At 44.6% G+C, this 22561-nt stretch overlaps 1 protein-coding gene across 1 annotated transcript in view; it reads left to right on the forward strand.

Moving 5' to 3' along the window:
- The first annotated feature begins 955 nt into the window (after window positions 1-955).
- The window catches only part of LOC143026607 (MOB kinase activator-like 2), a 279965-nt gene continuing 258359 nt past the window's right edge, over window positions 956-22561 (forward strand). The window contains exon 1 of the mRNA XM_076187317.1: window positions 956-1468. Coding sequence (XP_076043432.1) covers window positions 1260-1468 — 209 coding nt within the window. The 5' untranslated portion in view covers window positions 956-1259. The remainder of the gene's footprint in view (window positions 1469-22561) is intronic.

Genomic DNA, 22561 nt, shown 5'->3' on the forward strand with positions numbered 1-22561 from the left:
ACCACAATAGTTGGATATTCTCAGCAATATCTTATAGTTGATTGTGATTATTCCAGTGTTAAAATTGAAAGGCACTAAACACCATGATGAATGTTAAAATTTGGAGCATTCCCCTCATCTCCACATCTAGTCACACACACACAAAACTATTCAGTTTAGATGTATGAGGTTTAGTTGAAGAATGCAAGTGGAATTTGTTTGATTTTATGTGTGTAATTGTATCATTAGTATTATCCTCGTCATCTTTGAATTATTATTATTATTATTATTTATTTATTGTATTTTTTCTCAATCATTATTGTTATTACTTTTCTTCATTCTTCGTTGGATCAAGACATTAAAGGTCACGCACGAACTATGTTAACGGTCATGAGGGTCCTCCATTTGATGTATTTCTAGATACAATTATTGTTATTCGCGCAGTAAGGGTTTTTGTTTTGGTTCTTTGGGTGGCACGCGCAGGAGCATTGTGATGTGAGCGCTATGCGGAGTGAAATTTGGCGTCTTATTTTTCTTCTTCGTACTTCGTTGGACCAAAAAATTCGGAAAGCATGCAGAGCGCGCTCAGAACTTAGGTTCTTTGGGTTTCGTGCGAAGCTTGCGCGCACGAGCATTGTGACGCGAGCGCTATGCGGGTTTAAATTTGGTGTCTTACTTTCCTTCTTCGTTGAGCCCAAAATTCGGAAAGCATGCAGAGCGCGCTCGGAACATTAACGGTCACGCACGAATTATATCACCACTCGTGAGGGTCCTGTATTTGATGTATTTCTAGTTTATTATTATTTGTTATTAATGCTTGACTTTTCATTAATGATGGAGGAATTTATTTTCTTTTTCTTTTACAGGTAAGTTGCGAGTGCAGAAAGACAGTGAGGACCATGGCAAGTGGCGTGCTTGTTTGGACCAAAATGCAGAACGTCATACAGTGAAAGGTCAGGAAATCTTAAAAGAGTGCAGTGCCTCAGAATACAGTGAAATCAAAACTTTGAATGTGATGGTTTCATCTTCATTGACTGCTGTGAAACTCGAACCTTCATGAGCACGGCATTTTTTGTTGTCTCCAAAAGTACCGAAAGTTTGTTATACATTGTAGCTTTGGTTATGAAAGTGGGCTTCATTAACTTGATCGGTTCTTCCTTACGCCATTCTGGCAGCACCACCACCACCGCAGCATTACTTGCACACGTCTACCCTTCTTGCACCTGGCACCCACGGGTGGCACTTGGGGAATTGGCACCACACGTCCAAGGATTGTGACGATGGGGATTTCAGAGTCCACTGTATACCACATCACCCCAGAGGGTCAGGAAACTCCTGGAGGTTTGAGCAGAGGTGTGGACAGTGGCGTGGAGAACATCCTAAGCGGCACTTATAGTGCCAACAGTCAAGGCAGTGGTGGTGGCAGTGTCATAGCACCGACCTCCAGTTCTCCAGCTACTCCGAGTAGTTCGTCTGATGCAGTGACTAGGTAGGACTCGTCAAGTGTTGGATGGTGTCGGTCTCTGGAAGCATTTTGTGGGGGTTTTTCCATGGTTCTGATTGGGCATCTTCCTTGATTATGCCTCGTTTCTAAAAGCTTCTTCAAATGCTAAGCTGGGATCTCGGCAGACTCTGACTTTCGCTTCCTTTCACCGCACTTTATGCTGCTCCTGACATTGGGGATGGTGGATGGTGTGAACTTTTAATTTTCTCTTCGTGTGAAAAAGAAAACTTGATTCAAAATTGCCTAATATATATATAAGGTTTCGAAGCCAGCCTCTTGAACAAAATATTATGACAATTAGCAACTTACATTTTGCATTCTTGATTTTTGATAAAGATTCTTGATTTTCTGCAAGGTTTTCAGGTGAAATGGCCTTATGGATGTTGATTTCCAAAAATTTTTGTAATCAGGATAAACCACGTTGATACAGTTCTGATTCTGAGGCAGGTATACATACTGCTTCAAATTGTTGATTTTCATGAATGTATGTAGAGAGAACATGAAATATATGAGTACAAAGATGGATAGAAGTTATATTATCTCTCTCTTCCATATTTTTTTCTACATATCATCATTATCGCTCCTTTCAAGGAGGGTTACCAACATATCCCCGTGAAAAAATAAAATAAGAAATTTGTCTTTCCATCATCAGCATCACTCCCTACAAGAAGGGTTACCAATATATCCATTAAGACAAGTTTTCCATGTCTCTATGCCAAAAGAAAGGAAAGAGTAAGACAATTGTTCACATTTCTTGGGCATTTTAATAAAAAGAAAAAAGTTAGTGGGTATGTAGTGAGAGAACTAAACATAATGACCACCAATCTCATACATAAACAATAGCTTTGTTGTCTGCAATGCAGGTCTCCACTATTGTTAGTAATATTCATCCCTTCTATTCCTCTCTAGCTCTACCCACATCCTGCAAGTTGCTCTCTGTTTTATTACCACTTCCTTCTGTTTCATATCATTACACACAAAGTGAGATGGCTAAGTGTGGAAGAAATACATCGTCCCCATTCTCACTCCAATCTCGTGTCCCTTCCCTGTTCTCATTGAAATAATACAAAGATCATTCCCAAGTCATACCAGCTTTATCTTCCCCATGTACCTATTTACTTTCTATGAGGACCATACCAAGGTACCAGCAAGTGGTAGTTCTGTAAGACGGACATCAAAAAAGATTATCTCCTTGCCACCCATCTTCAGAATCCATCAACATCCTCACCTCCACAGGAAGATGCATCCCTGAAAAGCCGATACTCAGTCGGGGCCCAAAATCTCTATTAATTTCAGCTGTACTTCCTCTGTCTTTTCACACAAGTCAGGCTGACAGTTAGTGACTCCTAATTCTATAAACTGGTGACATGGAAAGAGTCCCATGCTAATACAGCCAATACACCATAAATAAGTCCAGCATTTCTTCCTGAAGGCGGTCTATAGTAGGGCTTGAAGACTTTAGCCATCCACTGTGAGGCTGTAGATTTCCAGTCAGTGAGGCTCAGGGCAGCAGTAATTTATTATTATTACCTCCCATAGATGTTTATTTATATTTTCATTCCCTACTGACTTGCATGTCATATTTGTATCAGTAATAGAATTTGCAGATCATGAGTTAGATTTAGTCTTGCATCACTGCTTCTGACCCAGGGCAGTGGACAAGATGCAGGGATGACCCCTCATCCAGGACGTGCCAAGATAAGAGGGAGGGAAGAGGGTAGAGGTTAGTGGAGTATGTGGGGATGGAATGAGTGGGAGTGGTTTCTATGCCTCTGTTTTTTGGCTACCTCCCATGTAAGGGGGAAAAAAGCCTTTGGTGTATGTATGTGTATGCTCTAAGGAATGGTTATATGGCAGTCCCAGGCAGGTGTTGTCTCAAAGACTTCCAGTTTTAATGGCAATAAGGACAAAATTTGAGAAGTCTGACCTGGAGTCTGCCCCAAGAGCTATACCAGTACAGCAAGAACAACCTGTTGAGTAGCGTAGAGGACATTTATCAGCCCAATGGCATGATGTGCCATAGCTGTCGTCCAGTTGGGTGTTGTTTGATTTAAATTGAATTGAGACCTGAATCCTGACCTGTGCATGCAGGGTTTTAGAAACAAGTGTATACTAAATGGTGAAATAACAGACGTTGAAACTTCTGCAGTGTTTTGGTTAGTGGGAAAGAGGAGAATGCTTTCTTTGTTTTTGAGAGGCCATGGAGAGCGTCCAGAATAATGGAATATTCTTATTCAACATACATAAATACTTACATGCATATCAAAGCATTTTTCCCCTTATAAGAGGGGTGGTAGAGTCAGAACTTACATCCATCCTACATCCATCCTACACCCATCCTACACCCATCCTACACCCAATTGTTACCCTTCCCATCTTAGCATGTTGTGGATGAAGGGTCCCTTATCTCCTGCTACACCACTCGGGTCAAAGGCAGCGCAGCATGGCAGGGACCTATCATGCTATAGAGCAGTGATTTCCAAAAAAATTTCCCTCACTGTAAATACAGTGGTGGGTGGGAGAGAGGGAGGGAAAAAAAAAAAAAAAAAAAAAAAAAATATATATATATAGTTTATATTGGTGAATCCTCACAGGTGCCATGATAGTTCTGATGGTGTCTTAGTGCCTGCAAGCTACAGTTTGGGGACCACTTGGCAAAAGCTGGAACAATGGAATTCCTACCACTTGGTTCAGAAGGGGTTAAAAAGGGCAATAATTTCCTGAAATATAGAATTGTATGGTTATGTCACAATCATCACACATGATACAATACTAATGATAATGTATAATTTTATGAAATATTAATGTAATCTTGTAAATCATATATCTTTTTTTATTTCTATTTTCACTTCATCTCGTATTATATCATATCATCATATTTTCCAAGAATACAAAACTTTAGGACCAAGAATGCTTTCTCATGTCATGTAAAATGACTACCGTATTTTTCGGACTATAGCCCGCACCGTTATATGACCCGCACCCCCTTACACCTTAGTGAAAATCCACACAAGACCCGCACCGCTGTATGACCCGCAGTCATATGGCGTGCGCGGCAGTGTAGATCCGACGATGTATACTACCCATGCATGGGTGGCCACAGGCACAGCTCACGGCGGTTGTTGTTACGGCCGGCCGTTGACGTGGTGATCAAAGTAATTTCAAAGCTGAGGCTTTTTCTAAATTTTCTGTTTCATCAATGCTTATGTGATTTATATAAAAAAAAGATATATGTTTTCCGATATTAGCAGGTTTCTTGGTGATATCTTGCTTTTCAGGATTCATCACAATTTGGTTTCTGAAGCTGCCACTAGATGTAGTGGTAGCTTCGATGAAAGAGGGGTGATCTCGAAAGTGTGCAACTGATCTTACGATGCCTTTGGGATGGGTCGAAGACGCGGCATTGCGATTCATGATCATGATACTAGTATTCCTCCAGTCCTATTTATTTCTGATTGTGATGAAGATGAAGAATAACCAACAAATTACATTTCAATATATTTTATTGCACTTATATATATATATATATATATTACAAAGAACCTTAATAAATTTGTGTAAATAATGCCATAAAACCCTGTTTGGTTGTTTACCGGTAATTAATCAATTGGTTTATAAATGCCATACAAACACTGGTAATTAATTTTTAAACCAAACAATTTCCAATGGTTAGTTTTCAATAGAATAGAACAATAATAGAGCACATTACTGAACTGTTATGAACAGAGTCAATGGAGCACATCGTTATTAGAATAAAACACAGTCAGTGATCACAGACGACAGTCAATGTTTATGAAGGCGTATCATCGCTCACGAAGCCATCGAATTCCTCATCCTCTGTATCGTCATGGAAGAGGTTGTGGTATAAATCGGCCAATTCTGATGCAGTGACCTCATCCGTTTCCATTTCGATTTCGGATTCATCCGATTCCTTTTCCGAGTCGTAGCATGCATCGAACATTGCAGGATGGCACATTTCTGATTTACGGAAACCGTTCTGAATAGTCGATTCTTTAATTTTCTTCCATGCTTGAACGACCCACATGTAATGCACAAATTTAGCATTAAATTAAGGAATCAGGTACAGTTTGTAATTTGTAATTGCGAAAATGGCCGCCACTTGTTTTTGTTTGATCGCGACACACGATGTTGGTGTTGGTACCGGTCACTTGTATTGTGTTCATGCTGTTTAGTTAAGCCTGTTTTATTTGTGATAATGCCTTTACTAATAACAAGAGCATGTAAAGCGGGTAAGACAAATCCTACCTTCTCTTTGTCGTTTGTCTCGATAGTACGCGCTGTATTATGACTTTAATCAACTTTCATACGACGAATCCGGTCGGTCCCCCCGCAAATCCCAGATCCGAGAGGGCACCCAGCTAAACTAATCGTTCATTTTTTTTATTTTTTTTATTGACTGCGTAAGAGGGCAATTTCTAACCAGAATCCACAGATGACCCGCACCTTTATATCACCCGCACCCCCGAATTTTGGCCCCTTTCTGAGGCAAAAAGCCGCGGGTCATACACCGAAAAATACGGTATATAAAACTGTAGTTTTGACCATACAAATATCCCCCAGTTTTGCGAGAGTACTTGTTTTAAAGAGAAGCTTGTGTAACGAAGCCATACTAAGTGTGAAAATCTCAACACAGTAAATGGGATTTATTTCCAGACTAGCACATGTTGCTTGTGATTGAAATGGCGTGTTGGTAACAAAATATGTATAAAGAAAGGTTTTCTTCATTCAAGAGTTAATTGAAATATTCTATAAATTAAACAGGGAAAGTGTCCACTTAAATGAACAACACACAATTCAGACACAGCCTTACCTTCACCTCAAACCCTGCTGTGATTTTGTGCCCTTATTTTGTGTAAAAACATTTTTATTAGCTGCAACAGTCTTCCCCCTGTTCCATATATATATTTTGACATGTTCCACAAAAACAAATCTTATCTATCAGTCCTGTTGTATATCTTCTCTAAGTCCAGGAAAGCCCAAGAAGCATTATGAATTTTTGCTAAGTTCTTCTAGTATACTTTACCACAAAAACTTTATTTCCATCTTAATCCTCTCAATTAACATGTGCCCATATTGATCACACTCAGTAGATAGATCTGCTAAAACTACAACATTCTTACCTGTCTCTTCCTCTTGTATAGTAGGACTACACATGCTCTCCTCCAATCCACAATTCCACTTCTTTTAGACACACATTGAACAATCTCACTAAACACTCCACCCTCTTTACCCTTTGTCAGAAATTCCACTTGACGTTAATCCAATCCAGGTTCCTTTCCAGCTTCCATGTTTTTCAACGCTACTTGTATCTTCTCTTTTGCAATAGACTCAGCATTCTCCTTGCCCATCACAATCATCCTCGTAGCATCATCCATCTCCACAGTTACATGCGGATCTTGATGTTTGTTGTCTTTAGACGATGATGATAATGATGATGATGAGCATGGAAGACTGGGTACATTTAATCTCTCTTTCTCCCTCTCCCCCCTCTCTCTCTCTCTCTCTCTCTCTCTCTCTCTCTCTCTCTCTCTCTCTCTCTCTCTCTGAATGAGTATGTATACTCTTAATAGGCGAAATTCATCATAATTTTGTTTACATTTGTGACAGGTTCTCCGAAATTAGTCAGCAACATTCATTTAGGTATGAATAACTATGTATCATGCAAGAGCAAGAGCAGATGTTAAATCACAGCTGTAATTGAGTAACGTATGTGCACGCGCGCGCGCGCATACAGAAGGGTTCACATTTAATCGGGTCAACTATCCGTGATTAAAATCGAACGAAAATTAATTTCAAAATATTACAGGTCAATTTAGATCACAAGCAGCAACAGAAGAATATTCCATTCTTTTCGCGAGTCCGTTTGTTTGTTTAAACGATGCCGCGCGCATGCGACACATCTGATAAATAAAAGACAAAATAAAATGGAATAAAAACGAAATCGTTACAATCCGTCGACTCACTTTGATGATAACTTAAATAATGGACGTCAACAATGCGTCTGATTGGAGCTGAGGAATTCCGTGGGATTTTTAGGGACACGGAAATATGAAACACCATCCCTTGGTTGCAGAGTTACATGCAGTCAGTACCTGAGGAGTGAGGGAGCGCTTTAATGACACCCCTATGGACCCGCTTCACTAAGCATTCGTTTACCTTATGAGACAAATCTCTTTTCACAGAGAAATACTTTCACCACCTCTCTTTTATGTTCTTAAATCCCTTTTGTACTAATCCCAAGCCACAACCTGTTGGGCGAGGGTTAAGAATGCCATCATCGAGTCCCCCATGCGATTAAACTGAAGTGAAGGGAGTGGGTATGCATTGATAAGGCCACCCTCCTTACAAGAGGGAAACACTGTTATCACATACAGTATATATTATGTAATATATGTAGGGCGGAAATCGAAGAGGACGCCCTGCAGAATTCATGGCTGGGACAAGTTGTTTGGAATGGGTAGGGTGGCTGCATGGGAGCTTGCCCGGAGAGACCGTCGGGTCTGGCGCCGGCGTGGGAGTGAGGTAAAGCGGCCCCGGGCGTATGCCACCAATGGATGATGATGATGATGCTGATGATGTACTTCTTCGTTTGTTTCCTCAGTACGCCAAGACTGTCATCACTATATCCAACCTTTTTCTGCATTTTATAACTTGTACCACTATTTTGGACGTCACCAGGTGACATGCGCTGTGGGGAGATTTATCTCGAATAAAATAATTTTTGAATAACCCCTTCGTTGTTATAGCGTACGTAGTACACTTTGTTCTGGTTGACGCCAGACGATTCTGCTAAATTTCATGGGGGGGGGGGTCGGATTAGGGACGCTAAGGGACCCTGTCGGTCGAGACCTCACTTATGAGTCCACAGCTGAATGAAATTGTTAGGTATTTGGTGGAACAGAAGCCCCACAAGGCTCATCTCCGCGTGAAACGGGTTGAAGAAGCATTTCGGAAGAGTGGAGACAACATACATGATATATGTGATTATGCTCCTGCGGGGCGGGTTCCTTCAGCTGAATAAAATCGCCTGGCGGCAACCAGAGGCGTTTTGTTAGCATCAGAGGCGATTTCATTCACCTCAGAACCCCTCTTCACACCACTGACAGCTGTGATAACACAATAACACAAGAATAAAGGAGAATGCAAGATACCACAAGGTTGCCTAGTGGTCTCTTGCAGTCTCCTTCATTCTTGTGTTCTTGTGTTATCACAGCTGTCAGTGGTGTGGAGAAGGGCCCTGAGGTGAATGAAATCGCCTGTGAGACTCAGGCCTCTCTTCGCTTCTTGAGGATGTTGTTCTTTGTAGCTATGTTGTGCCGCCCGCTGACACTGTCGGTTGTTTTAAGAGAAGGTTGGGCAACTTTATGGAAGATAGGTGGTAATGGACATGGAACTGTCTAGTGTAGGCCTTATGGTCTCTTGCAGTTTCCTTCATTATTATGTTTTTATTTTCTTCTTGAGGACCTCCTTCCCGCTTCACCTGAATAAAATGGTCTGACGATAGATACAATAAACATAAAACTGAAAAAGTTGAGCGACTTGGGAATGTATGTGATAAGTTTCGAAACGTTCCTTCGAGATGCTCGTCGTGGCGTGATAGGTAGCACCCTTGCCTTGTGGTGAAAAAACGACGCAGTCTCGGGGTTCGAGTCCCCGTGGTAGAGTTGTTTCATCCAGTTGTCAAAACTTCAAACACACACACACACACACACACATATATATATATATATATATATATATATATATATATATATATATTCTGGTTGGAACCAGCTGGTGTTAGTTGTTTTTACAATCTTGAGGTTGGTATTCTTTAACTTGAAAAATACATTTCTGTTTTAAGGAGAAAATGTTGACTAATTGAATAGCTACATCTCCAGACACTTTCTGCATACAATAGAAAAGTGTTTCCGAAATAAAAGAATACCACACTCGAGATCGTAAAAGCCACTAGCGCAGCTGATTCCAACCAGAATAGCCTTACAGAAAGCCTGTGTCCTTAATATATATATATATATATGCTATATATATATATTGTGTGTGTGTGTGTGTGTGTGTGTGTGTGTGTGTGTGTGTGTGTGTGTGTGTGTGTGTGTGATTCACCATGGTCCTAGATCACGTGTTGGTCGACATGTTTTACCCTCCCGGAAGAGAGCTCAGAGCTCGTATATGACCGATCTATGGGTAATGCTGTGACCTTACACGCGCACACACACACACCCAACTCCCCGCCCACGAGAGTTGGAGTAACGAACCGCAGCGCAGCGATACTGAAATTATTTGAGCGCTGGGCGGGATTCGAACCCGGACCGCCGTATTGGCGGCCGGGAACTCTAACCACTGCGCCATCAAGTATGTGCGTGCGTGTGTGTGTGTGTGTGTGTGTGTAAGCGTAAATATGTTACCCCATATTTCCTTCTTCAACTGAAAAAAAAAATTGGTGTGGCAGGAAATGGTAATGTGAAGTTGATTGGCAATTGCAAAACAACACTAATAGTAATAATAGTAATAGCAATAATAGTAATAGTAATAGCAATCAGCACACGTAGTGTCTAACGACGTGTAAGGGCACAAGTTAGTGTTTATTCAGAGTGCCGAGATGGGTTTCACGGTCCAAGGCTCTCAATGAATATTCAATGCTCAGGTAATCACAGGCCCATTTTAATTGCATAAAAGGCCCCTGCAAATTGCTCATGCAGGCTGGCAGGCAGGCTGGCAGGCTGGCTACCTGCTTCCGTGATGATGGCCTTGTCGTCGTCGTCGTTGAAAATGTCTTTTCTGGCGGAAGGTCATTTGACTGGTACATATTGTTAAATGATTGCTCTTCTCCCCAAGTACTCCCGTTTCCTCGTCCTCCTCCTCCAGTTCCTGTACTTTCCTCCGTTCGTGTTTCTCTCTCTCTCTCTCTCTCTCTCTCTCTCTCTCTCTCTCTCTTTCTGTGTGTGTCCATTTCCTTCTCTCTCTCCCCTTACTCTCTCCTTCACTCCCTCTTCCTTCATCTGTGTAATACACACACACACACACACATATATATATATATATATATATATATATATATATATATATATATATATATATATATATATATATATGTAGTAAACAACTTTCATCCCTTTTACTGATCGCTGCCGGTCTCCCAGCTGGTGCCTGTCCTTTCATCTCGATCGGAAATTATATTTAGATATAAAGAGCCTGAACTCCCACGAGGATAGAAACCCTGGTGATTACGACCCGTGTGGGGCTGGGGCTGTGTGGGGGACTACATATTAATAAAATCACCTGGCGGCAGGGGGCGTGGAAAGGGGAAAGTGTCATACTATACGGAAGGGGTTGGGGGTCGTCGTCGTGTGTATTGGAATGTGAATAAAATCGCCTGACGGCACATAATAAAATTAGGGAGGTTTCGCTCTGTCCATTGTTCCCTCGAATTTCGCTGATTGCAAACCCCCAGCCCCACAGCGGCTGGCAACGGTCCTACTCGGATCTTCCCATAGATATATGAGCAGAGACTTTGGACTGATGTCTGTGTTTTGTGGGACTGTCTTTAGGAGTAGGCGATCAGTCGCCGGTTGTCACTTTTCCTTGTGTTTAAATGTGGAGGGAGATTGACGAGTACCGAGTACCAGCCCCACGGGGCTGCACCTCCAAATGAAAGTTGACGGGGTTTGGAGATCTTAGGTGGGGAGGTGACATTCTCTGACGTCCGTCTTGTAGATCATAAATGGCTTAAAGGGGTTATTACACTGGGATATTTTTCCTCCAACCTCCGATTAATCGGCGGTACCGTCCACCGCCAGATTCCTCCCCGAAAGCTCCGGGCTACAAATCTGCTCCAATAGTTGGAGGAAAAATAGCCCAGTGTGATAACGGCTTTAGGAAGAAAATAATCGAACATCATCGAAATCTGGGCCCGGGCCGAAGAGCGAGTGTCAGCCCCTCAGGGCTGCACCTGAGATTGGGGTGAGGGTATTAGTAGGTTTTGATGGCTGCAAATCTATTCTAACGTCTTAATGGAGGTAATCAACGGAATACGTGTTCATTGTATGTTCATTACCAACAGCGATTGTTGTCAAATCTACGGTTGGGTTGTCACACTGGGCTTTTTTTCCTTCGACTGTTGGAGCAAATTTGCGGCCCGTAGCATTATTTTCCTCCAGCATTTCAACTGACATTCTATGTAATTTGTTGAGAAAGCAAAGCGGTTTGCTCCAGTAATTTTACGGCGGTGAGGTCCTGGAGATAAGCGGTATCGCCAGTGAATCGGAGGTTGAAGGAAAATAGCACAGTGTAGGTATTGTTGAATTTGGGGGTTCTTTAGTCCGAATGAAACCATATGGTAATAGCCAGGAACAAGATTTTCAAGTGTGGTGAGTTAATTACGTAGGTCGACCTTCCCGTTATTTATTTATTTTGTGTTTTAATACTTTATTCCTATTGACTAACTTTATTTTTTATTTGTGTTTTAATTCGCGTAGTTTATTATGTATATTTGTGTATTTATTTGTTATATCTGGCCTAGTTGGACCGAGCGATCTAGGTTACTTTGTTGTAATATATAAAATCTAGATCTATTCAGTTTCTAGTTTTCATTTAGTTTTTTTTTTTCGCTCCAATTTTGTTATTTTTATTCTATTTTATTTCGTTTTTATTTCTCCTCCTTATTCCCCTTTTACTCTTCGTTCTCGTTTTTTCGTTTGTTTTCGCTTTTTTTTTTTCTCCTTATTTTTCGTCCCCTTATGCCCATTTTTCTATTTGGTTCCTCCTCTTCCTCTTTTCCCTCTTCCTCCTCCTCTTCCTCCCCTTCGTCCTCACCCTCGTCCTCCTGCTCGTCCTCTTCCTCCCCACGTTCTCCACCTCACCCTCATCTTGCTCTCCCACGTCTTCCTCCTCGTCCTCCCCCTCCTCCTCTTCTTACTCTTCCTCCTACTCCCCCATGTCTTCCTCCTCTTCCTAATCCTCGTCCTCCTCGTCCTCCTCTTCTTTCTCTTCCTCCTCGTCCTCTTCCCCTCTTCCTCCTCCTCTTTCTTCTCCTCTTCCTCCTTCTCTTTCCCCTATTCCTCTTGCTCCCCTTGTCTTCCTCATCTTCCTCCTCCTCGTCCTCCTCCCCCTCCTCCTCTTACCCCTTCTCCTCTTTCTCCTCCTCCTCTTAACCCTCCTCCTCTTTCCCCTCCTCTTCTTTACCCTCCTCTCCCTCCTCCTCATCCTCCTCGCCGATTACCTCCAGTCTCCCCTTCGCCTTTTGCGTTCTTTCTCTCAAACCCGTTTTCCGGCCTCTGTGTGTTGCTGCCCTCTCGGACACCCTCACCCCAGACCTCCCCCCAGACCCCACGGTGGGGGAGGGGAGGGGCTATCTCCCCCCCCCTCGACCTCCCCCCTCCCACCCACTCCCACCTCCCGAGTGTTACTTGAACTCTTGCTGTCACCAGGAGGTTCTCTTTATTTCCGTGGCACCCTCGTCCCGGTAATGAAGGAGTTATTGATGAACTCTCAGGTGGTGGATACTCCCAGCAGGCGATTTTAGTCAGCCCTGTGACTCTCTTGGCACTCTCAGGAGAGGGTTGATATATATATATATATATATATATATATATATATATATATATATATAATATATATATATATATATATTTACGTCATGAATGCATTGCGACTATTATTTATGGAAGCGAAAATATAATAGATAAATGAACATGACTTAAATGACAAAAAATATATCATTACCCGATCTTCAGGACATTTTCCGAACTTAAGCTAAATGTACTAAAAGACGAATAGATAAACATGACTTAAATGGCAAAAAAAATGCATAATCATCACCCGATCTTCAGGACATTTTCCGAACTTAAGCCTCCAAGTGGCCTAGGAGCTCAAAAAGAGAGAGAGAGAGAGATAGAGAGAGAGAAAGAAAACGTGAGGCGGGGTTGGGGACTTGCACTTGAAGAGAAATCTGTAGGCCATTTGGCTTCGAATGGGCTAATTCCTCTGAGCTAATGAGCTGAGGAACCAGACTCATTATTTCGTCAGTTGTCGAGGGTGACCGTGTTCCTCCTTCGTCAGGAGAAAGGAGGGGACGAGGGGGAGGAGGAGGAGGAGGACAAGGACACGAGGAGGAGGACAAGGACACGAGGCGGGTCCTGAGGAGGAGAACGAAGAGGAGGACGTCGATGACAAGGAGGACGTCGATGACGAGGAGGAGGACGTGAGGCGGATCTTGAGAAGGAGGACGATGACGAGGGAGAGGAGGAAGAGGAGGAGGACGCGAGGTGGATCCTTAGAAGGAGGAAGAGGATGCGAAGTGGATGTTGAGGAGGACGAGGAAGAGGAGGAGGAGGACGCGAGGTGGATCCTTAGAAGGAGGAAGAGGATGCGAAGTGGATGTTGAGGAAGAGGACAACGACGACGACTAGGAGGAAGAGGCGGCTTCTAAGGAGGAGGAGAAGGCGGGTCCTGAGGAGGAGCAGGAGGAGGAGGCGAAGTGGGCTGCTCCTTGTAATTCAGCGACAGTATTGGATGTATTTTATTCTGGTTAAAAACAGACGATTTCATTCAGCTGAGGGGTCGAGACCCCAAGGAGCCCCTAGTGGGGTCCCTCGGCTGGGGGAGAGAGAGAGAGAGTAAAAATCATCGGTTAAATCCCCTCCCTCCCTCCCGCCTCCCTCCCTCCCCCCTCCCCCCTCCCGGTTTCTAACCGGAAAAGCGCACCTAAACTACTTCGCCGCCTAGAAGGGGATTAGCGCCCCCATCCTCTTTCTCTCTCCCTCTCTTTCTATCTCTCCCACTTTATCTCTCCCCTCTCTCTATCTTTCCCCCACTCTCTTTCTCTCCCCCTCTCTTTCTCTTTCTATCTCTCCCCCGTCTCTCTCTTCCTCTCTCTCTCTTTCTCTTTCTCTCTGTGTGGATGAGAGAAAGAAGAGAGAGAGAGAGAGTGAGTGTGAGATTTTACGGCCAGGGAATCCTGATAGGTCACCAAGGCGCTTCCGGAACGAAACTAGTTTAGGTCTTGTTGACAAGCACGACTTTGTTGTTATTATTAGTTATGATTATTATTTTTTTATTTGTCACTTGACTTATTTTTGTTAAGTATTATAATTTTTGTTTTTATTTATTCATAATTTTTATGTTTTTATTTTGTTTTATTTTTCGGTACGTACTAATTTACGTATTAATTAAGAAGAACGGAGCCAATTAATTATCTTCGTACTTGTAAATTTGTAAGGATCAAAATTATCTTCCAGAGTCCAGAGACTAATAAATCTGATTTTCATTATCAGAAACTTCTCTCTCTCTCTCTCTCTCTCTCTCTCTCTCTCTCTCTCTCTCTCTCTCTCTCTCTCTCTCTCTCTCTCTCTCTCTCCCCAAATGCTGACATGCTTTCTCCTTCAAAGTATTTAAAATAAAGTAAAATCCGTTAATTGATTCTGTATATATTGGTGAGGATTATTTATTATTATCATTATTTATTGTATTGCTTATTTATTAATTTATTTTACAAATTTATTTTAGTTATGTATTTTTATTTTTGTTCTATTTACCTACATTATTATTATTATTATTATTTTTTTGTATTTATTATTGTTATTATTTTATATTCATTTGTATATTTATTTTTATTAATCATTATTAATATTATTATTATTATTAATACTATTCTTATTTATTTATTAATTTAGTTAGTTTTTATTATTATTATCATTATTTTTCCTCGGTCGCCTTAAGTTTCTGGTTTCGTTCAGTAGCGAAACGAGATAGATATTAAAAAAAAAAAAATCTTGGCCGCGGTTCCGGGAACCGGAATCGATTTCCGATGAGGACGATTAAAGAAATTCCACCCGAATTCAGGGGGGTGGCCCGACCGGGGAGTGGGCGGGGAGGGGGGCATCCTTTGACCCCCCCCCCCCACTCCTGCTTCGTCCTTGAACCTCCTCCTCTTCTCTCCTCTTCTCCTCTTCTTCTTTCTTCTTTCTTCTTCCTTCTTCCTTCCTCCTCCCTCCTCTCACCTCTTCCCCCCTTTCTCCCTCCTTTCCTCCTCCTCCTCCACTCTCCTCTTCCCTCCTCCTCCCTCCTCTTTCCTCCTCCCCTCTCATTTTCACTCCTCTCTCGTCTTCACTCCTCTCTCCTCACCGTTCCTCATACTACCTCTTCCTCATCCTTCTTCCTCATGCTTCTCCCTCTTCCCTCTTCTTCCCTCCTTTTCCCTCCTCTTTCCTCCGCCTCTCTCCTCTTCCCTCCTCTTTCCTCCACCTCTCTCCTCTTCCCTCCTCTTTCCTCCACCTCTCTCCTCTTCCTTCCTCTTCGTTCCCCTTCCTACCTCTTCCCTTTATCTCGCTCTTCTTCTATTTCCCTCTTCTTCCTCTTCCCTCCTCCTCTCTCCTCTTCCCTCCTCCTCTCTCCTCTTCCCTCCTCTTCCCTCCGCCTCTCTCCTCTTCCCTCATCTTCGTTCCTCTTCATACCTCTTCGTTCTTCCTTCGTCATCCCTCTCCCCTCATTTCCCCTCCTCCTCCCCTTCCTTCATTCCTCTTCCCTCTTCCCTCGTCCTCCCTCCTCCTCCCTCTTCCTCCCTTTCTCTCTCCTTTCCTCCTCCTCCCTCCTCTTTCCTCTTCCTCCCTCCTCGACCCCCCTCCCCCCCGTACCGAGTCAGCCATCCCTTCCCCCATCCCTCACCCATTGGCGCCCCATTCCCATCTCAGCGCCTCGTGGATGAACAAGGGCCATCCCTGTGCTCAGCCACGTCGCTAGTGATAATGATGATAATAATGAAAATTGTGATGATATGGTTTAACGTCACAAACTCCCCCCCCCCCTCCCTATCGGAAGGCTAGGACGGTGCCCCTCACAGAGGACTTTGTAGCGTGAAATTTAATGAACCATGCCCTTAGGTTCAACTTCGCCGGTGGCAGAGTTCGAACCGCCATCCCTCTCGACCTTCGCCGCAAGTAACGACGCCCTAACAATTTATAATAATAATAATAATAATAATAATAACCCGGTGAGCTCGGCTCCGTCGTTTCAACGCAAATAAAACCACGTGACGTCACAACACCAGATGTGGGTAGGTCACTGTATTCGACTCGAGCTCCTATGGCCTTGAGATCGATCCCGGGAGTCGGACAGAGGGAAGTGGGTCAAGTCCCAAGCGAGGGACACACCACCTGTGGCCAGCTGGGAGAAGTTCTCACCTTGGGCAGATGGTGGATGATGCAGAGTAATGTGGCTATTGCTGACTGAATGACTGACTGACTGACATTGTCAGGTCGGGCGGGGGGTGGAGGTCCTTACACGGCTCTGGGACCATGTGCTGTTTATTGTGACCAACCCTCACTCACTCACTCCTTCTCTTAGTCATTCTCTCTTACTCTCTTTATCTATCTATCTCTCTTACTCTCCTCTCTCTCTCTCCCTCTCTATTACTCTCTTTCTATCTCCCTCTCTTACTCTCTTTCTCCTCTACTACTCTCTCTCTCTCTCTCTCTCTCTCTCTCTCTCTCTCTCTCTCTCTCTCTCTCTCTACCTTTATCTCTGTATCCCTCCCTTTCCTTTTCGCTCTGTTTCTTCCTCCCAACCTTTCTCCCTCTTCCTCTCCCTCCAATTTTTTCCTCCCTATCTTTCTTCTTCCTCCCCTTCCCTCTCCATCCTCCCCCTTCTTTCTTCCTTCTCCTCCCTCTCTTCCTTCCACTGTTTCTGTCTCACCATCCCTCTCTCTTCTCTCACTCACTCCCTCCCTCCCTTCTCTTTCTCCCCTCCTTCCCCTCCCTCTCTACTCTCTCTCTCTCTCTCTCTCTCTCTCTCTCTCTCTCTCTCTCTCTCTCTCTCTCTCTCTCTCTCTCTCTCTCTCTCTCTCTCTCTCCCCTTTCTCACTCTCTTCTCTTCCCCTCCCTTCTTTCTCCCTCCTCCCTCCTTTTCTTTCCTCCCTCCCCCTCTTCCCCCTCTCTCACTCCCTCTCTTCCCTCTCTCACTCCCCCTCTCCCTTCTCTCTCCCTCCTCCTCCTCTTCTTCCCTCCCTTTCTCTTCCCCTCTTCCTCTCCCTCTCTCCTCTCTCCCCTCTCCCTTCTCTCCCACCCTCCCCCTCTTCCCCCTTTCTCACTCCCCCCTTCTTTCTCCCTCCTCCCCCTCCCTTCCTCTCCCCCTCTTCCTCTCTCTTTCTCCTCCCTCCCTCCCCCCTCCCTCCCTTCTCTCTCCCTCTTCATCCTACCTCCCTTTCTCTTCCCCTCTTCCTCTCCCTTTCTTCTTCCCCCTCTTCCCCCTCTCCCACTTTCCCTCTCCCTTCTCCCTCCCTTCTTTCCTCCTCCTCCTCCTCCCCCCTCCCTTTCCCTTTCTCCTCCCCCTCCTTTCTCTCTCCCTTCCCTTCCCCCCTCCCTTTCTCTCCCTCCTCTTCCTCTCCCTTTCTCCTCCCTCCTTCCCTCCCTCGTTCGAGTGGAGGAGCGTGATCCCCAGCCAGAGGTGACCACAGACGCAAGAGGGAGTGGTTGGGGAGGAGTGACGGGGTGGGGAGGGGGCTGGCTGTTACTAACTGGGGACACGGGGAAGGGAAGGGAAGATTTTCCTCATCTCACAGCACAGCGCCCAGGGGTCCTTCCTAAGCTGAATGGAATCGTTTGGCGTTGGTCATTATAAGTAAATGAATAAATAAATAAAAATAGTAATGGTAATAATAATAATAATAATAATAATGATAATAAATAAATAAAAATAGATAAAATAATGACGTGATTATATACATATATATATATGTGTATATATATTTACATGGTTGAGAGCACTTTGGCCCATGAATAAAATCACTTGGCGACAACCAAAATAGAAGTATTATTATCACTGCTGTGGAAAAGGTCAAGGAGGATAGGCAGGTAGGCTGACCTGTAGTAGGGTTTAAGAACAGGAAGGACAAAATATGGTCAGGAAGGCATTTTACATCACTAGGGAAGTGGCAACTCCCATGGTAAAGGATGGGACGTGGGAGAGGGGCAGCTCCCTTGGGAAGAGGGGGATGCCAAAACGTAAAAAAAAAAAAAAAAAAAAAAAAAAATGCAGGCCTGAGGCAGGCTGCAGGCCGTACAGGCCAGTGTCACCCCCCCCCCCGAAGCAGGAGGCCTTCCTTCACAGTGCCAGGTGTGCCTCGTTCCCGCCCAATGGATGGCACCCGCGTGCCAAATAGGTGGCACCCGCATGGTGTGACCTGGCACCTGCGCGTCGTCGTCGTTCGGGGCTTTGGCTCGTCACTCCTCGAGGTCCTCCGGGATTAAAAGCAGTTTAGAGCTTAACTACTCCTACTGTGGATTCCATCATGCTGCTCAGAGCTCCTCTCCTCTCCTCTCCTCTCTCTCAACTCTCTCCTCCTCCTCCTCCTCTCTCCCTTTATCTCCCTCTGTCTCTCTCCTTCTCTCCCTCTCTTTCTCTCTCCTTCCCATTCTCGCTTTCTTCTCTCTCTCTCTCTCACTCTCTCTTGTTCTCGCTCTCTCCTCTTCCTCATCTCTCCCTCTCCATCTCTCTATCTCTCCCTCTCTCTCCTCTTCCTCCTCTCACCCTCTCCCTCTCTCTATCTTTCTCCTTCCCTCCCTCCTCTCTCTCTCTCTCTCTCTCTCTCTCTCTCTCTCTCTCTCTCTATATATATATATATATATATATATAAATATATATATATATAAATATATATATCTATATCCTCCCTCACACACAGACACACAGGCACCCATCCGCGTTCTTATCAGCCTGCTTATCTTCCGTGTGTCTGTTTAATTTTTCCTCCTTTTTCTTCGTCTTATCTTTCTTCCTCTTCTTTGTCTTCTTCATCTTCCTCCTCTCTTCCTCCGTCCCGTGATGTCTGGTCTGGTCCGGACACCATCCATCCCGGGAGGGCCACCTTGTGAAGGGAGAGTGGCGGGTGCGACGGCTCCCTCTCCCGAATAAAATCGTCTGGCGGCACCATGAACAGGTGTCCAGGTTGAGAATGATTGTTGGAAGGGTGCATGGGGGATAGGCTCAGACTTTTTTTTTTTTAAGGATCACAAGTTTATGCATTGCCCTTCCAGGATTTTGTTTTTCTCTTTCTATTTTTTGTTTTATTCATTTTATTCATTTATCATTTTTTCAATTCTTGGTTTAGAACTCCTCATTGTGCCGTAACTTCATCCAGTGCACCTCACTACTTGTCGAACTGATGCTGTTTCTCTTAATCTAATCAGTTTCAGGTTGCTCTAGAAAGTTACTAGGTGTCGCCTTTCAGTGAATTGTTGCCTCGTGTTGCGTTGACTGAAAACCCTCGGCCCCACAGCGGCCGGCACCGGTTCTCCATGGCCCTCCCATAGATCTCTCAGTGAAGAAACTTTGGATTAAATCTATCACTGGTTGTTACTAGTAGTACGAGGTGATCAGTCACAGGTTGTCATCTCTTCTTGTGTTTCAAAGTGGAGGAAATCCAGACGAAGTTGATAGGCCTACTCCGAGGATCAAATGTCACTCCCTCGGGGTTGCATCTCCACATGGGAGTGAAGAAGTTGACGGCGTTTGATGTTGGCCGGTGGGGGAGATGAATCTCTCTGACGTCTTTCTCTCAGAACAACCTTGTCTTTGGTCCCCTCCTTTTTTTATGATTTACCCATTGTGTCATATTGTTTAACACGATTTGGCAATGGTGCTTTTTGGTGAAGGTGAACGTAACGTTTCTGAATGCATGGCTCAAGTGGAATGTTGGGATGCACGTGGTGAATAACGCGCACGTGCGCTCGCGCGCGCGCACACACACACACACACACATGCGTGTAAGGTCACAGCATTACCCATAGATCGGTCATACATGAGCTCTAAGCTCTCTTCTGGGAGGGAAATAGCTGTCGATCACGAGTCCAACACGTGATCTAAGACCATGGTGAATCACACACACACACACACACACACATACACGATCACACACACACGATTTTTGTTACATGTATACATATGTATGTGCATATTATTATGTAAAAATTAGCATTTATTCAAATATATGTATATAAAAATGCCTTTTTAATCTGGTGCAATAGCTAACATTATCATCCAATTTCCAGGTACGTACGTTTCCAGAGCAGCAAGAAGGAGCCTCAGGGTAAGACTTTGATAGTTTACATTGAGTTCGAGTTCCCGGGGAACTCTGCTGCGGCGTTCTTAGCCTCCGGGAGAGTAACAGAGTATGTATGTGTTGGGATAAACATATGCATGTCGGATAATTCCTTTGAATTAAATATTTAATGAAATGAAAATTGTGATGCGAATACTACGTGGGTTGATGCCGGAAAAGTGCAGGATAAGTTCCGAAGACATGCTTTTACACATCCGTCGTAGTATAGTTGGTAGCGTCTAAACCTCGTAATGTCTAAGGCTCGAGTCCCGTATGAAGAGGTGTTAAGTCAACGTAGCAGAGGCCTGTGCCGCTTTCGTTTATTTATTTATTTATTTTTATTTATTTATTTTTTATCTCGATCTTATGACCACTATATGGCTAACTGGTGTCTTGTTTATGGCAAACACAACAATTTTATTCAGCAAAGGGAAGTCGAGTTTATAATAGATGAAATATAATTTTGGGTTGGAAATAATTTTGGATAGTTTAATTGTATTTAGTCTCTAACAGCTGGAACAGCTGGTCCAAAAGGAGATTAGGTGGTGGGGGATGGGGAGGGGTTGTGACTTTCGTCGCCCCTTCCTCCTCATCTTCCCCTCCTCCTTTTCCTCCTCCTCCTCTTCCTTCTCATCTTCCTCCTCCTCTTCCTCTTCCTCCTCCCCTCCTCATCTTCCTCCTCCCCTCCTCCACTTCCTCCTCCCCTCCTCATCTTCCTCTTCCTCCTCCCCTCCTCCTCCTCATCTTCCTCTTCCTCCTCCCCTCCTCCTCCTCATCTTTCTCCCCTCCTCCTCATCGCTGTCTGTTCCTCTTCTCTTCCTCTCTCCTCCTTCACTTCACCTCTCCCTCTCTTTCTCCTCCTCCTCTTCTATTCTTCACCTTTTACTTTTCACCTCTTTTCCTCTCCACCTCCTCCTCCTCCTCCTCCTCCTCTTCCTCCTCTCCTTCACCTTTTCCTTATCCTTTTCTACTGTTCTCTTCCTCCTCTTCCTCCTCCTCTTCCTCCTCCTCTTCCTCCTTCCCACGTGCACCTCTTCTGCTTCTCCTCCTCTTCTTCACCTCCTCTTCTTCTCCTCCTCTCCTCCTGCTCTTCCTCGTCCTCCACCCCCTGCAGATTGCGGAAAGTCAAGCTAGATTAGATTAGAGAGATGAGTGCCTGGCAGGCACAGGATTTCATCTGCCAGGAAGAGAGGAGGAGGATGAGGAGGAGGAAGAAGAAGAGGAAGGAAGGAAGCAGAGGATGAAAGGCGAGAATGCACTCAAGCCCCGCCCCCCTCTCCCGCCCACAACATATTATTCTCACATTCGTTTTCCAACTAGATGCTCTCTCTCCTCTCTCTCTCTCTCTCTCTCTCTCTCTCACACACACACACACACACACACACACACACACACACACACACACACACACACAGGTCAGTCTCTGGAGATGACTATCAAGCCTCCCCCTCCCCTCCCCTCCTCCTTCCCCCTTCCCCTTCGGGCGGAGGGGGAGGGGATGGGGGAATGTGTCAGGGTCACTGAGGGACCCACTTAATGTGCAATAAGTGTTCATGTCGCATTGGGAACCCTCATCCCCGCCCGCCCTCCTACTGCGCCTTCTGCAGGAGCGACCTGAGGCTCCGTCGTATGCAGGCGGCTGCGTAGCTCGGGGCCAGCCAGCGCCGTCAGGAGGTGGGGGTTTGGGGGGGTTGGACGTGTTTATGTGTTTATTTCGTGGGCGACGTTCAACTGCAGCGCGAGAGGAACTGCTCTTGTTTCTCCTGCAGGTGATGCTTTTAGTGCCTTGGGGAATTCTTCGATTTATTGATGCTTCGTTCTCCTCTTCCTCCTCCTCCTCCTCATTCTCCTCCTCCTTCCCCTTCTCCTCCTCTTTTTTCTTTTCCTTCCTCTCCTCCTCCTCCCCCCACCCCTCCTGCTTTCCCTTCTCTTCTTCCTCCCCTGTTCTTACTCCTCCTCCTCCTCCT

This window comes from Oratosquilla oratoria, chromosome 1, assembly GCF_046742065.1.
Source record: "Oratosquilla oratoria isolate Oo_2021 chromosome 1, ASM4674206v1, whole genome shotgun sequence".
Classification (NCBI taxonomy): Eukaryota; Metazoa; Arthropoda; class Malacostraca; order Stomatopoda; family Squillidae; genus Oratosquilla; species Oratosquilla oratoria.